The sequence below is a fragment of the Neofelis nebulosa genome, chromosome 4 (genome assembly GCF_028018385.1).
Source record: "Neofelis nebulosa isolate mNeoNeb1 chromosome 4, mNeoNeb1.pri, whole genome shotgun sequence".
NCBI lineage: Eukaryota > Metazoa > Chordata > Mammalia > Carnivora > Felidae > Neofelis > Neofelis nebulosa.
In genome coordinates this window covers 15533878-15549001 of record NC_080785.1, presented here as the reverse complement: position 1 = coordinate 15549001, position 15124 = coordinate 15533878, and the positions used below count along the sequence as shown (strand labels likewise).

The 15124-nt window shown below is 41.4% G+C and overlaps 1 protein-coding gene across 6 annotated transcripts in view; it reads left to right on the top strand.

Moving 5' to 3' along the window:
* Nucleotides 1-1969: 1969 nt before the first annotated feature.
* Nucleotides 1970-15124, top strand: part of IFT56 (intraflagellar transport 56) — a 48655-nt gene continuing 35500 nt past the window's right edge. Inside the window, exons 1-5 of one of the 6 annotated variants that reach the window (XR_009260216.1) lie at nt 1970-3042; nt 3548-3685; nt 6748-6840; nt 10120-10234; nt 12682-12731. Coding sequence is in view for 3 of the 6 variants with exons in the window: in XM_058724129.1 (XP_058580112.1) it covers nt 3040-3042; nt 3548-3685; nt 6748-6840; nt 10120-10234; nt 12682-12731 (399 nt within the window). In the remaining 3 variants the exon portion in view is untranslated. Of the gene's footprint in view, nt 3043-3547; nt 3717-6747; nt 6841-10119; nt 10235-12681; nt 12732-15124 lie in introns of those variants that run through there. The other 5 variants (XR_009260215.1, XM_058724130.1, XM_058724129.1 and 2 more) reach the window with 5 other exon arrangements.

The following is a 15124-nucleotide window of genomic DNA, read 5'->3' as shown; positions in this document are numbered from 1 at the left end:
TTGAAAAGCAGGGGATACTTGTACTAAAAGTCAGGGAACAGGGGCACCCGGGTGGCTCAGTCGGTTCAGTCTCCGCCTTCTGCTCAGGTCATGATCTCGCAGTTCCTGAGTGCGAGCCCCGCGTCGGGCTCTGTGCTGACAGCTCAGAGCCTGGAGCCTGCTTCGGATTCTGTGTCTCCCTCTCTCTCTGCCCCTCCCCTGCTCATGCTCTGTCTCTCTCTGTCTCAAACATTTTTTAAAAGTATGAATTTAGGAGCACGTGGGTGGCTCAGTCGGTTGAGCATCCAACTCTTGATTTCAGCTCAGGTCATGGGTCATGGGATCGAACCCCATGTTGGGTTCTGTGCTGAAAAGTGGAATCTGTTAAAAATTCTCTCTCTATGCTCCCCTGTGCTGCTTGCTCTAAAATTAAAAAAATAAATGAATAAATAATAAATAAAAGGATGAGTTTAATATTTGGATGCTCTTGCAATAAGACTGTGGTAGGGTCCCCTCCCTAAAAAAAAAAAAAAGAAAGAAAGAAAAAACTCAAGGCAAACTGGATATATGCATACGTGACATCCCTCACGACCTTGTAACATGAAACCACTTAATCAGACTGCACGTTTGTGTGTTACCATATATGGGAAACAAAAAGTAAAAAATATATAAAAAACCAAGCCACGTGGTGTTCGGGGCTCACTTCTTTGGGTATGAACTCAACAAAGTTGTGCCAGCAGGAATAAAGTTGCTTCCTGGAAAGAAAAGCCTGATGTCACGACTCTCTGTGCAAGAATCCTGCTACAAGACAATTACAAAAGTATGCAGACTTCTGTAAAGAAGAGCTGAAAATAATTGGTTCTTTTTGAATGTTTTTATTTGTTTTTGAGACAGAGCATGAGCAGGGGAGGGGCAGAGAGAGAGGGAGACACAGAATCCGAAGCAGGCTCCAGGCTCTAAGCAGTCAGCACAGAGCCCAACACGGGGCTCAAACTCATGGACTGTGAGATCATGACCTGAGCTGAAGTCGGAAGCTTAACTGACTGAGCCACCCAGGCGCCCCTGAAAATGATTGTTTTAAACTCAACCAAAAGTAGAGATATTTCTAATATTTGGAACCAAAAGAATTACAAGTATAGTGGTGGTGACTTTTCGCATTTCTTAAGTCTATGTTCCTGTGTCTGAATATAAGGATACTTGTGTGTACATAAAAGTGTATGTAGGGGCACCTGGGTGGCGCAGTCGGTTAAGCGTCCGACTTCAGCCAGGTCACGATCTCGCGGTCCGTGAGTTCGAGCCCCGCGTCAGGCTCTGGGCTGATGGCTCGGAGCCTGGAGCCTGTTTCCGATTCTGTGTCTCCCTCTCTCTCTGCCCCTCCCCCGTTCATGCTCTGTCTCTCTCTGTCCCAAAAATAAATAAAAAATGTTGAAAAAAAAATTAAAAAAAAAAAAAAAAGTGTATGTATCCGTGAATTAAGGTATGTGGCCATTTACTTATTCTCCAAGTAACAGGTGGTGGGAGGCGGGGGCTGGAGCATGAGCAGGATGCAAAAGAATCTAGGAAACCATACCTGCCTCTATGATCTTATGGTATACATGGGTCTCTACAGGGCTGGTTATCTACAGTTGTATGTAATGTAATTCAACTATGCCACAACTACCTACACACTTGGGAATACTCCAGATGTTAGTTTCTTAGTTGGCTAATTCTCAGTACGAAACTGGGGATGCAAGCCCTCACAGACCCTACAATTTAGACATACTGCTCCCAGCTGCCTCTGACCAGAGTCCCGTAGTCCTTAGTTACTGTAAAAGAAACCTGTAAAAATGCCTCAGGAAATAATAGAAAGTTGCCGCCCCAAGTCTGTGGGATGCTGTTCTGCCTGAGATAACAAACACAGTGTGTCATGTTCCCAAGGGATTTTTTTTTTTTTTTTTTAGCTTAGCGATAGTTACAGAATGTAGAACTTTTGCCTTTGTACTCTAGAGATGACCTCACCAATGCAATCTGCCCGGAGCGTTTTGCAGTTCCAGGCCCCTAGAAGCAGAACCAGGCCCCTGAAGCAGAACGACCACCTCACTACCATCGCACCGAAACCAGACGGAGACGCCAGAAGGGATAAGATGATCAAGAAAGGAAATGTCATAGATGACCTAATCCCTAATCAGCATGATCCAAGGCCCTGGGATCCTTACCCTGAATTTTCACCCTTTTAACACCCTGCTTGTAAAGCACGGTGGAGTTTGGGACTTTTGAGCATTCGCTCCCGCTTCTGGGTGGCGCCACAGCAATAAATAGCCTTTCTTCGACTGCGGAAGCTCCGTGTCGGTTGTTATTGGCTTGCCGCCCATCGAGCGGACGAAATGTCTGGTTTGGTTACAAAGGTTGCACTGGATGTCCTTTAAGATTGCTTCCAGCTCTAAATTCCACAATGCGGGGATTTCACCCGACGCATGCAGCCAGATTAATTCGGGTCGGGAGTAAAGTAGATAAATTAAGTCGTCCAACCAACATACATTTATTACAGTTACGGATTATGTTTATCTATGTAAATAATAAACTATTTTGGTGAACTCCCGCCTGTAAACGCCAACTTCCTCGGTTCAGCGATTTTTTTCGAAGCTTCCCGGAGACCGGAGGCCGCAGATCACGTGCCAGTCAGCGCCGGGGGTTGCTATGGAACCCAACACGGTCCAAATCGGAAGTGGTCCTTGAAAATGACTTTCCCAGGAAACTTATATTGGAAAAAGAATACCATTCTAATCCGCCTGTTCTTAAAATCAAGCCCTAAGTAGAGATACAAACGTTCACTCCCAGCACAGCAAACCCTGCCTCTCCTCCTGAGGGGAGAGCTTCTCCTCCCACAGCGGCAGCAGGGAGCGGAACCAAAAGGCGGAGGGCACGGGTTCCCCTGGGAGGTTTTCTGCGCGGCGAACCAGACCCCATCCCCGCGGGGTTGCCGTGGAGACGGAGCCAGCGGTGTGGATGCAGAGAGGCAGGCGCTAAGGCTGGGCCTTTTCTGTCCGTCTGGGGAAGAGGCTCACCGAACCAACTCCCAAGATGGTTAGTGGCTCTGAACAATGAGGGAGGAGAACTTTGAGTGGATCCTAGACCTGGAGATCGGAGGTTCCCAACACACTTTGGGTTAAGTCTAGGAGTGTCAGCGGAGGATGATCTCCCTGCCCTACCCACGTTCTCACGGGAGACAAGGATGCGACTGTAAACACCTAGATGCTTTCTTCCCTCCCGCTTCTCCACTTCACGTCTAGGCTGCGCGTGGGATGGAAAGCAGACCAAGGGAAGACTGAGATGAGAGAAGCTGCGCCAAAGCATCTCCTACCCCGCTCTAATGAATTGATAAAGAAGATAACATGTAGTAGCTGTTGGGTTCAGCCCAAGTACAGGGTGATGGCCCTTTTAGTAAAATAGTTGTTACAAAGAGTTTGAATGGGCTTCCCTGGGGTTGGTTGTTAAGGACTTGACATGCAAATCCTGGAGCTGTTACTCTGAGTTTAAATCTGACCATCGGAATTGGATCATACAGCTGTCTTTGTTGCTTCTTTCACAGATGCTTTCAAGGGCCAAGCCTGCTGTAGGCGGGGACCTACCGCACGCTGACAAGAGAAAGAAGAAAGGTAGGAAGATTCCAAAACTAGAGGAGCTACTTTCACAAAGAGATTTCACTGGAGCTATTACCCTATTGGAGGTAATGTCCTAAGAAGATTGCTTCTTAGGAGGTGAATACCAGAATATGGATGAATGCTTGGGTGAACGCTGGTTGCATTCCAACGTTGTGCTGTTGGAACAGGTGGATGCTTTTCGGGGGGCGGGGCTTCCTATAAATCGAGTCTGGCGCAGGTTCCGGATTCCGTGTTAACGATAAACCTGATTAAAGATGAAATAACAAGATCGGCTTACTTCTTGAGGGACGCTTTTAATTATGTCTAGTCCCACTGATGGTGAATTCAGCTAAAACTCTGGAGGGACATTGGATACAGTATCAGTTCACACATTGTTTATCCCAACCCCTGACCAATTTATGATTTATTCCTCTTATATCTTATAAAATTTGAATCATTTGAATAATACTACGGTGCTTCATGCTTGTTGCCTAGAATACCATATCTTCAGAAAATATTTCAAATCTTTATGGCAGTACTTCTCAACTTCTAATATGCATCAGAATCACTTAGGGTACTTATTAAAACATACATTCCTCGACTCCTGCCTTAGGGGTTATGGTTCTTTCTTTTTTTTTTTTTTAATGTTTATTTACTTATTTTTGAGAGAGAGCAGAGGAGGAGCAGAGGTGGGGGGGGGGGGGGGAGACAGAGAAGCCCAAGCAGGCTCCATGCTCCACACAGAGCCCATCGTGGGGCTCCATCTTATGAACCGTGAGGTCATGAGCTGAATCAAGAGTCGGATGCTTCACCGATTAAGCCACCCAGGCACCCCAGGGATTCTGGTTCTTTACAATATGGTGCTGTTCAGGAACCTGCATTTTTGTCACGTAGCCCAAGTGCTTCTGACGTAGATGATCCAAGGACACTACACCTTGAGAAACTGCTTTGTGGGAATCACATGTTATAGGAGAATGAAGGAGCACACCAAACAGTGAAGAGTTGAAGAGTTTTGACGGCATAGCCCAGTTGTGTTTTGCCAGTCATTTCTCCAAATTACTACTCCAGCTATCTTACTTATAATCTATCAACAATGATTGTTTTAGTGAGCTTTATGTATTTCTCAATCTTCCACGTGGGCTTCTATGTTTCTTACTAGCTCTGATATTGAGCATCTTGTTTGACTTTTTTGGTGTCAGCTTTCTCATCATTAAAGTGGGGAAGTTGCGGGGCGCCTGGGTGGCGCAGTCGGTTAAGCGTCTGACTTCAGCCAGGTCACGATCTCGCGGTCCGTGAGTTCGAGCCCCGCGTCAGGCTCTGGGCTGATGGCTCGGAGCCTGGAGCCTGTTTCCGATTCTGTGTCTCCCTCTCTCTCTGCCCCTCCCCCGTTCAGCTCTGTCTCTCTCTGTCCCAAAAATAAAAATAAAAAACGTTGAAAAAAAAAATTAAAAAAAAAAAAGTGGGGAAGTTGACTTGGAAGGACCTTCTCGCTCTGTAAGTCAGTGGACTAAGTGGTAGGTATATGTCTAATTTTTTGTCAGTCTCTATTTCTCTTCTCTCTTTTTAGACAACAGCCACATTTCCCTTACTGTGTAATCTTGCACTACTTTCAGGTTGTCAGGGAGACTCTGCCCTGTGCTTACATTCTTAGGTGGCCTGTCAAGTGCCATGAGGTGTGGGAATGGGAACTGCCATGGTTTGCGGTGAGGAAGTCTCATGAGCTTTCCTTTGGCTCCCGGTAATTCCTGGGGCAAATTCAGGAAGACTTCAAATAAGAATGTCTTCAGACTTAAGGCACTGTACTCAAATCCACAGCATTTTGCGAAAAGAAGATTTCTAACGTATAGAATTAACTATAGGAGTAAGTTCTTACCCAGACCAGAAAGTATCATTGGATGTCTTCATCTTGTCACAGTCAAGGCACCCAATATTCTGTAGCAATGATCTACAGATATGTGTCGGCTCCCTATTTAGTTTTTTTATCCATGTTTTTGGTTTATCAGCCTGTAGAATGGAAAACTCTCACCTAACCATGGGAGTTCAGATTCCTCCTTCAAAAGCCTCATTCATTTCCTCGAAAACAGGACTTTGTTGCCTGGGGAATTCACATATATTTTCTCACAATGGACAAAAATGAGGCCAGGCTTCTGAATATCCTTAATTCTCACAGGTCATGGTAAACCTGTTCAAGGGTTACAGAATGATTTACTGATTCGTTCTCAGCAGAAGGTCATAACCTATCAAAGATACATGTGTGCACTAATGGGATAGGCTTGAAGTGTGAGTTTGAATGCATAGAGCATGGAGGGTGAGAACACAGGCGTTGGAGTCAGTGGGCTGTGACATTCCCTGCTGCTACCTTCTCTGGCTCTGGTAGCCTTGAGTTCATTGCTTAATCTCTAACTTTCAGTTATTTGGCGTTAGATACTTCATGTAATTCTTGTGTTCCTTAATATGTCCCAGACATATTGGGATTCTGCTTGGGATTCTCTGTCTCCCTCTCTCTCTGCCCTTCCCTTGCATATGCTCTCTCTCTCTCGCTCCCCAAAATAAATAAATAAATAAATAAACAAACAAACATTTTAAAAAAAGAAAAAGAAAAATGAACGTGAAATATTTGAAATTATGCATTTCTTTCAACTGGAAATATTAAGTGAACGAGAAATTTTCATCTTGTGAATATCTAAGAAATAATCTATCTGTGTTACAGTTTTCTTGGATAATATAGAAGTCAAACATTAAAATTCGTTTAATTACTAACCTTGAAAAGAATTGGGAAGATCATGTGGCTATATATGTTGTTTCAGTATAGCCTGTTTCAATTGGCTATGTAACAATAATTGTTCCAGCCTTTTGATGATGCCTCACAAAATAAATAAAATTTAGATTCTGATAGTTATTGCATCATTTAAGAAATATACAGATACATTCTCTGTGACAATTAGAAGGTAATTGTGCTGAGTTCCTTAGGTATATAGACTTAATTAAATGTTATTGTCTTGCTTCTGTTACTTTCAATTTCCTATTGTTCATCCGTAGCTTAACATAGCAGTTTTTTTAAACAGAGGGTTTATTCAAAGCTTTTCATGTTTCTTGTTTGTTTGTTCTGTTTTTCTGTTTTTTTTTTAAATGAAATTTTAACCTGAAGTTCAAACGGCATGTTGGGGAACAAGAAGAGGACACTAATTTGTGGATTGGATACTGTGCTTTTCACCTGGGTGACTACAAGAGAGCTTTGGAGGTTAGTAAAAAAAAAAAAAAAGGTATGGAGTGCCTGGGTGGCTCAGTCAGTTGGGCATTGACTCCTGATTTCAGCTTCAGGTCATGATCTCACGGTTGGTGAGTTCAAGCCCCATATCGGGCTCTGCACTGTCAGTGCAGATTCTCTCTCTCTCCCTCTCTCTGCCCCTCCCCTGCTCATGCTCTCTCTCTCTCTCTCTCTCTCTCTCAAAATAAATAAATAAAACTTAAAACAATTTTTAAAAATTGTAACAGAAGGGTTTTGAAAAAGTTATTAAGCTCTGTATTACAATAGTTCATGCTCTTAGTAAAATCCAAACAATACAGAAGGGAACAAAAGAAAAAGAAAAAAGTCATCCTATCTCCCTTTCCCAATTCTATTTCTTTGTTAACAGAGGCAACTATTGGCTCTTGTTTGATGTATTGCTTCATAAATCTTTTATATGTGTTCAAGTGTATATACTTATATACATATATATACACACATATATATATCTTGTTTACTCTTTGCTTTTGCATATATACTAGTGAGATTCTTCAAATCTCACTTAGTATTTCTTAAGGAAAGCTTCAGGAGAAGAAAAAACCCTTTTGATAAAATTTCCATGATGCTTTCCTCAAAAGTTCATTTTTATTTTTCTTGGTTCATTTTAGATAGGAAAGATTATATTATCTTTATATTTCTGCAAGTGCAGTTTTGAAAGTTGTTTTTCTTTGTCATTGTAAACAGTACCTACCTAAAAAATTTTTTTTTAACGTTTATTTATTTTTGAGACAGAGAGAGACAGAGCATGCACAGGGGAGGGTCAGAGAGAGGGAGACACAGAATCCGAAACAGGCTCCAGGCTCTGAGCTGTCAGCACAGAGCCTGACGTGGGGCTTGAACTCACGGACCGCGAGATCATGACCTGAGCCGAAGTCGGCCGCTTAACCGACTGAGCCACCCAGGCGCCCCTAAACAGTACTATCTAATGAGCAATCTATAGGATTATGAATCTAGATAAAATTTTAGATGCCATTAGTCAAACAGTTTTTAAATCATAAATGAAATTGTTTAAATACTTACCACATATTCTTACCCCCAAAATGTAATCTAAGGTTATTTTAAAACCTGCATAACCAGAATGAAAGTGTCCAAGGTCAGGTAATGAGGTAAGATGATGAACAAAAACAACAGGGGCGCCTGGGTGGCTCATTCAGTTGAGCAGAGGACTCGATTTTGGCTCAGGTCATGATGTCACGTTTCATGAGTTCAAGCCCCACATCAGGCTCTGCATTGACGGAGCCTGCTTGGTATTCTGCTTCCCTCTCTCTCTGTCCCTCCCCTGCTCGCACATGCTCTCTCTGTCAAAATAAATAAATAAACTTTAAAACAACAAAAACTGGGGTGCCTGGGTGGCTCCGTTGGTTAAGTGTCTTACTTCGGCTCAGCTCATGATCTCACAGTTTGTGAATTTGAGCCTCATATTAGGCTCAGTGCTGACACAGCTCAGAGTCTGGAGCTTGCTTCAGATTCTGTGTCTCCCTCTCTCTATGCCCCTCTTCCACTCGCAGTCTGTCTGTCTCTCTCAAAAATAAACATTAAAAACAGCAACAACAACAAAATCAATTAGGGCAAAGGGAAGATATGAAAAAGACAATAGAGGCTGATGGTATTTTTGAAAGGTATAGGGAAAAGATGGAGCGCCTGGGTGGCTCAGTCGGTTAAGCGTCCGACTTCAGCTCAGGTCACGATCTCGCGGTCCGCGAGTTCGAGCCCCGCGTCGGGCTCTGGGCTGATGGCTCAGAGTTCATGCTGTGTTCATGACACGTTCATGCTGTGTCTCTCTCTGTCTCAAAAATAAATAAACGTTAAAAAAACAAACAAACAAAAAAAAAGGTATAGGGAAAAGAGAGTAGCCCATATGTAGTAAGAAAAAGAAACAAAGGAATCTGGTAAAGACTGGTAAATAGGGTATATGGAAAATGTGGTTGACAACGTAAATCTCAGAAGGTGCACTTGGCAGGAAAAAAATACCTTTTTCAAATATAAAGCCAGGGGGCACCTGGGTGCCTTAGTCGATTAAGCATCTGACTCTTGATTTCAGCTCAGGTCATGATGTCAGGCTTGTGAGATCAAGCCCTGTGTCAGGCTCTGCCCTGAGCTAACAGCTCAGAGCCTGCTTTAGATTCTCTCTCTCTCTCTCTGTTCCTCCCCTGTTTGAGCTTGCATGTGTGCATGCTCTCTCTCTCTCTCTCTCTCTCTCAAAATCAATAAATAAATGTCAAAAAAAAATAAAATAAAATGTAAAGCCAAATGGGGCCACCTGGCTGGCTCAGTCAGTAGAGCATAGGACTCTTGGATCTCAGGGTTGTGAGTTCGAGCCCCGTGTTGGGCGGGGAGTCTACTTAAAAATATAATAATAAGGGGCGCGTGGGTGGCTCAGTCGGCTAAGCGTCCGACTTCGGCTCAGGTCACGATCTCACTGTCCGTGGGTTCGAGCCCCACGTCGGGCTCTGTGCTGACGGCTCAGAGCCTGCAGCCTGTTTCAGATTCTGTGTCTCCCTCTCTCTGACCCTCCCCCGTTCATGCCCTGTCTCTCTCTGTCTCAAAAATAAATAAACGTTAAAAAAAAAATTAAAAATATAATAATAAAATAAACTCTTAAAAGAAATAGAATGTAAAGCCAAATAAACTAACCCAGAAAACAATTAGAACGAAACAATATTTATAGTATATTATCAGATTTTAAGTTAACCAAACCTATATATTTCTTATAAGGTAGCTTTTATGTTTAAAGTTTATTTATTTATCTTGAGAGAGAGAGAGAGAGAGAGACGAGTGGGGAGAGAGGGGGAAACAGAGAATCCCAAGCAGGCTCCACCCTCTCAGCCCAGAGCCCAACTCAGGGCTTGAACTCACGAACCATGGGCTCATGTCCTGAGCTGAAATCAAGAATTGGACCCTTAACCAACTGAGCCACCCATGTACCCATTTTTTTTTAAGTTAGCAAAAATAAAATATTTTAGTTACTTTAAATTTTGCAGTTTGTTAGCTCATGGATCAGTGTTAAAACGGGGGAAAAACCAGTTTAAGATTGTGTGCACAACAGCCCACGTGGGTAGGATTGAGCTATAGCTTCAGTATGTAACCTTGAAGGTACAGAACAGTTGAGAAGCATATAGGATTCCCTAAATGTGAAGTTGCCCAGTCTCAGTAAGAAATCCTATTCCTTATAGAAGAATGGCTCATCGATTGCTTTATGGCTGAAATGAGATCCCTGCTTAATGTATATTTCAGGAATATGAAAGTGCAACAAAAGAGGAAAACTGCAATCCTGAAGTCTGGGTGAACCTAGCCTGTACCTACTTTTTTCTTGGAATGTATAAACAAGCTGAAGCAGCTGGATTTAAAGGTAAAATGGCCCCTTTTAATATCTAGTATTATCACTAATGGTAAGAGTTATTTTGGAGATTTTAAAACTTATTTAATTCCTTTTTCTTTTTTTTTTTTAAGTTTATTTATTTTGAGAGAGAGAGCATGTGCTTGTGAGCGGGGGAGGGGTAGAGAGAGAGGGAAAGAGAGAATCCCAAGCAGGCTCCGCACTATCATCGCAGAGGCAAACATGGGGCTCAAACTCATGAACCGTGAGACCATGACCTGAACAGAAATCAAGAGTCAGATGCTTAATGGATTGGGCCACCCACGAGCCCCAATTCATTTTTTACTGAGGAAAAACCAAGTACCATGATAAAACTAAAACTAACTAACTAAAATCAAAAAATAAATAATAATTAAGAAAAAGAAAACTAAAAAATAGCTTTATTCTTCAAAGAATATTGAACCTTAGCAATTTTACTTTTAAAGAGAGAGTTAATCTCTGTGGTGCTTCCTCTCCCCCACCTCCCCAGAGGCTGAAAAAAAAGGATGAGGGAAGCAAAAGAGCAAGTTATCTTTCTTAAGTCCCACTATGGTAGGATGTTCATGTTATTGTAGGAATTGGTGTCGTTGTTTAAGCCCTTATGGATGTGGATTTTATAGCTATTTTCCCTGTTTCTCAATGAGAAGCCAAGTAATTTCCGCTTAAAGAATCCAGACTTATTTTCGTTTGCTTGACCTGTCCTGACAGCCAGAGTCTAAGAACTGGGCATCAACTTGCAAATAAGAATTGGGCAAAGAGAACCAGGGGTGGAAAGATGAAGAATAATGACAGTATGAATCAAATTAAATTCAGTGTTTTATTATTTTATGTTTGAGAAAGAGAGCGTGAGCGGGGAAGGGGCAGAGAGCGGGGAGGACAGAGGATCTGAAGCAGGCTCTGCGCTGAGAGCAGAGAGCCTGATGTGGGGCTCGAACTCACGAACCGTGAGATCATGACCTGAGCGGAAGTCGGATGCTCAACCGACTGAGCCACTCAGGTGCCCTGAATCAAATTAAATTCAAAGAAATGTAGAGAAAGGGGGGAAAGGAACATTTGTTATGAAATTTGTTAGGGAAGAATAACAAATTCCCAGGGTAGAATTCTTAGAGAATTAACTGATATATACATATTTAGGAGCAATTCCAGCTCAAATTCATGGACACTGTGGAACTTGAAGCCTTTCTTGATTTGTACCCAAACTGTTTCCCATGTACTAATGTAGTTTTCCTTAATTTTGTTATAGGGCCTTTAAGTCACTTATTTTATCTCATGTTTCTAGATTTTATCTGTGAGAACAGTATTAGACACATAGAAAGTGATCAAGGTAACTATCCTTCTTTCTGTATAAATTTTTTTTTTTTAACGTTTATTTATTTTGAGACAGAGAGAGACGAGCATGAACAGGGGAGGGGCATAGAGAGAGGGAGACACAGAATCTGAAACAGGCTCCAGGCTCTGAGCTGTCAGCACAGAGCCCGACGTGGGGCTCGAACTCACAGACCGTGAGATCATGACCTGAGCCGAAGTCAGACACTTAACCGACCGAGCCACCCAGGCGCCCCTAAATTTTTTTTTTAATACATTGAAGTATCATTTTTTTTCCTGTAAAGAGATACGGGGTTAGGTATCTAGGATTAGGAAAATTCTCCAACAGTGCAGAGGAGATTTGGAACTCGAAAGATGTTAACGTTTTCTCTTGGTTGGCTGTTTCAGGGTGGCAGATTATCATGCTAGATCTATGGAGTAGAGATCGGGCTTTAAGAGATTTAAGAAACTATGGCTGTATAATTGTGGAAAAAGAGATTTCAGAAGGACTTGACAATGAATACTGGGAAGCACAACTGAATGAGAGTGGATTCCTACATGACATGAGATAAACATAGCTGTTTGTTTCCAGTGTTTGATCAGTGTGTGGACACCACGGCGGTGGCTGCTACCAGAATTGTGTGTGCTGTGCTGTGGGTCACCATCATAGAATCCAGTAGAACAAGTGCTGGGGAATAATATAACCTTACAATGTTGTTTTCCCGGTTCTTGATGCTGTTCCTGCTGTAAGTAGAGAACAGGCTAAAATAATATATATCATAGTAGAGACATATCATGATCACGTGTGTAGGATTTGGGAAGTTTTATCTTTGTCTCATGGTTTGTTTTTTTGTTTTAATTTTTTAACGTTTATTTTTGAGGCAGAGAGAGACAGAGTGTGAGCAGGGAAGGGGCAGAGAGAGAGGGAGACACAGAATCTGATGCAGGTTCCAGGCTCCGAGCTGTCAGCACAGAGCCCGCTGTGAGGCTCGAACTCACAAACCGTGAGATCATGACCTGAGCTGAAGTTGGACACTTAACGGACTGAGCCACCCAGACGCCCCTGTCTCATGTTATTCTTGCAGGGGACTAAGTGCCAATGACAATTAATAAGTAGCTTGAACTTTTTTTTCTAGCTCCAAAAAGCCGACTTCAAAATCGCCTCCTCTTCCACTTGGCTCATAAGGTATTTATGTTCTTGTTTCACACTTTTTGTTTTTAAAATATTTTTTCTTTCTTATTAAAAACAATGGTGAAAGATAATTTTAAAAAAGTTTTTAAGTTTTATTTATTTTGAGAGAGAGAGAGCATGCAAGCGTGTGCAAGTGGATAGTGGCAGAGAGAGAGAGAGAGAGAGAGAGAGAGAGAGAGAATCCCAAGCAGGCTCTGCACTGTCAGCACGAAGCCGGATGCAGGGCTCAAAATTACAAACCTTGAGACCATGACCTGAGCCAAAGTTTTCTGAGCCATCCAGGTGCCCCTGGTGAAAGATAATTAACTAGAAATGCTTGTTAATGAATTTGTAGAACAAATAGAATACAGGTGTTAATTTTATAAGATTTTCTTCCCCTTAATGTTCTTTACCCTACTAATTTATTAAGAGATGTTAGATCTTAGTTCTTCTTAAGTAGCAGTCATTTAAGATTAGTTTCTTTCTACTGTCTCCTATTGTCTCTTGGAAGCACACTCAAAGACACCTTGTTTTAATTTCTAGAAATACATACACACTTTTCAAAATTACCTTATAGCAATAATTTTGGTCATCATCATAAATTTTTTTTTTCAAATAATTTTCCATATTAAAGAAGTTACACATTAATTCCATTAGATAAAATGTAAGTAAACAAAAATTGAAAAAGGAAATAACATCTACCATATTTAAAGCTAACTACATTTCAATCTTTTGGTATATTATATCTCCTTTTAAGATAATTATTTTTTGTATGCATATTTATATATGCATTTCTTTGTTTTGCAAGAGTGAGACTCATGTTGAATATATATTTTTATATTCTGCTTTTTTTTCTACCTATCTTTATACTATGAGCATATCCTTGAGGCACAAATAGTCTTTAAGACTGTGACTTTTTAAAATGTTTTTTATAAAAAACATTTCGTTGTATCATGTATCATAATTTTTTTAACAATTCGTAGTTGTTTGACTTTTAGCTCATATTTATGTATTTATTTATTTAAACATTTTTAATACATTCCATACCCCATGATCCTCACAAGTGAACTCCTTAATCCCCATCACCTATTTAACCTATTCCCCCATCCACCTCCCATCTGGTAACCATCATTAAGGATCTGTTTCTTTGTTTGCCCCTCTCTGTCTTTTCTATGCTCGTTTGTTTTGTTTCTGAAGTTCTACATATAAGTGAAATCATATGGTATTTGTCTTTCTTTGACTGACTTATTTTGCTCAGGATAATATTCTCTAGCTCCATCCACATCATTGCAAATGGCAAGATTCCATTCTTTTTTATGGCTAAATAATATTCCATTGTAAATATATACCATATTTTCTTTATCCGTTCATTAGTCAGTGGGCATTTGGGTTCTTTCCATAATTTGGCCATTGTAGATAGTGCTGCTATACACATCGAGGTGCATGTATCCCTTTGAATTAGTATTTTTGTATTCTTTGGGTAAATACCTGGTAGTGCAATTGCTGGATCGTAGGGTAGTTCTCTTTTTCACTTTTTGAGGAATTTCCATACTGTATTCCAAGTGGCTGCACCAGTTTGCATTCCCAAGAACAATGTAAGAGGGTCCCCCTTTGTTAATATGCTCACCAGCACCTGTTGTTTCTTGTGTTGTTAATTGTGTGAGAACAGCATACCCTGATACCAAAGCCAGATAAAGATTCCACTACAAAAGGCAACCGCAGGCCAATATCCCTGATGAACATGGATATAAGATTTCTGAATAAAATACTAGCAAACAGGGGCACGTGGGTAGCTTAGTCCATTAAGTGTCTGACTTCGGCTCGGGTCTTGATCTCGTGGCTCACGAGTTCGAGTCCCACGTCGGGCTCTGTGCTGACAGCTCAGAGCCTAGAGCCTGCTTCAGATTCTGTGTCCTCCTTTCTCTGTCCATCCCCCATTCATGCTCTGTCTGTCAAAAATAAGTAAACAGTAAAAAATTAAAAAAAAATACTAGCAAACCTAATCCAACAGTACATTTAAAGAATCACTCACCACAATCAAGTGGGATTTATTCCTGGGCTGCAAGTGTGGTTCGGTAGTTGCAAATCAACCAATGTGATACACCACATTAATGAAACAAAGGATAAGAGCCTTTTGATCATTTCAATAGATGCAGTAGAAGCATTTGATAAAGTTCATCATCCGTTCATGATAAAAACCCTCAACAAAGTAGGGTTAGAAGGAACATATCACAACATAATAAAGGCCATGTATGAGAAATCCACAACTAATGTCATTCGCAACAGGGAAAAACAGAGCTTTTCTTCTAAGGTCAGGAATAAGACAGGGATGTCCACTCTTACCACTGTTATTTAACATAGTACTGGAAGTCCTAGCCTCAGCACTTAGACAACAAAAAGCAATAAAA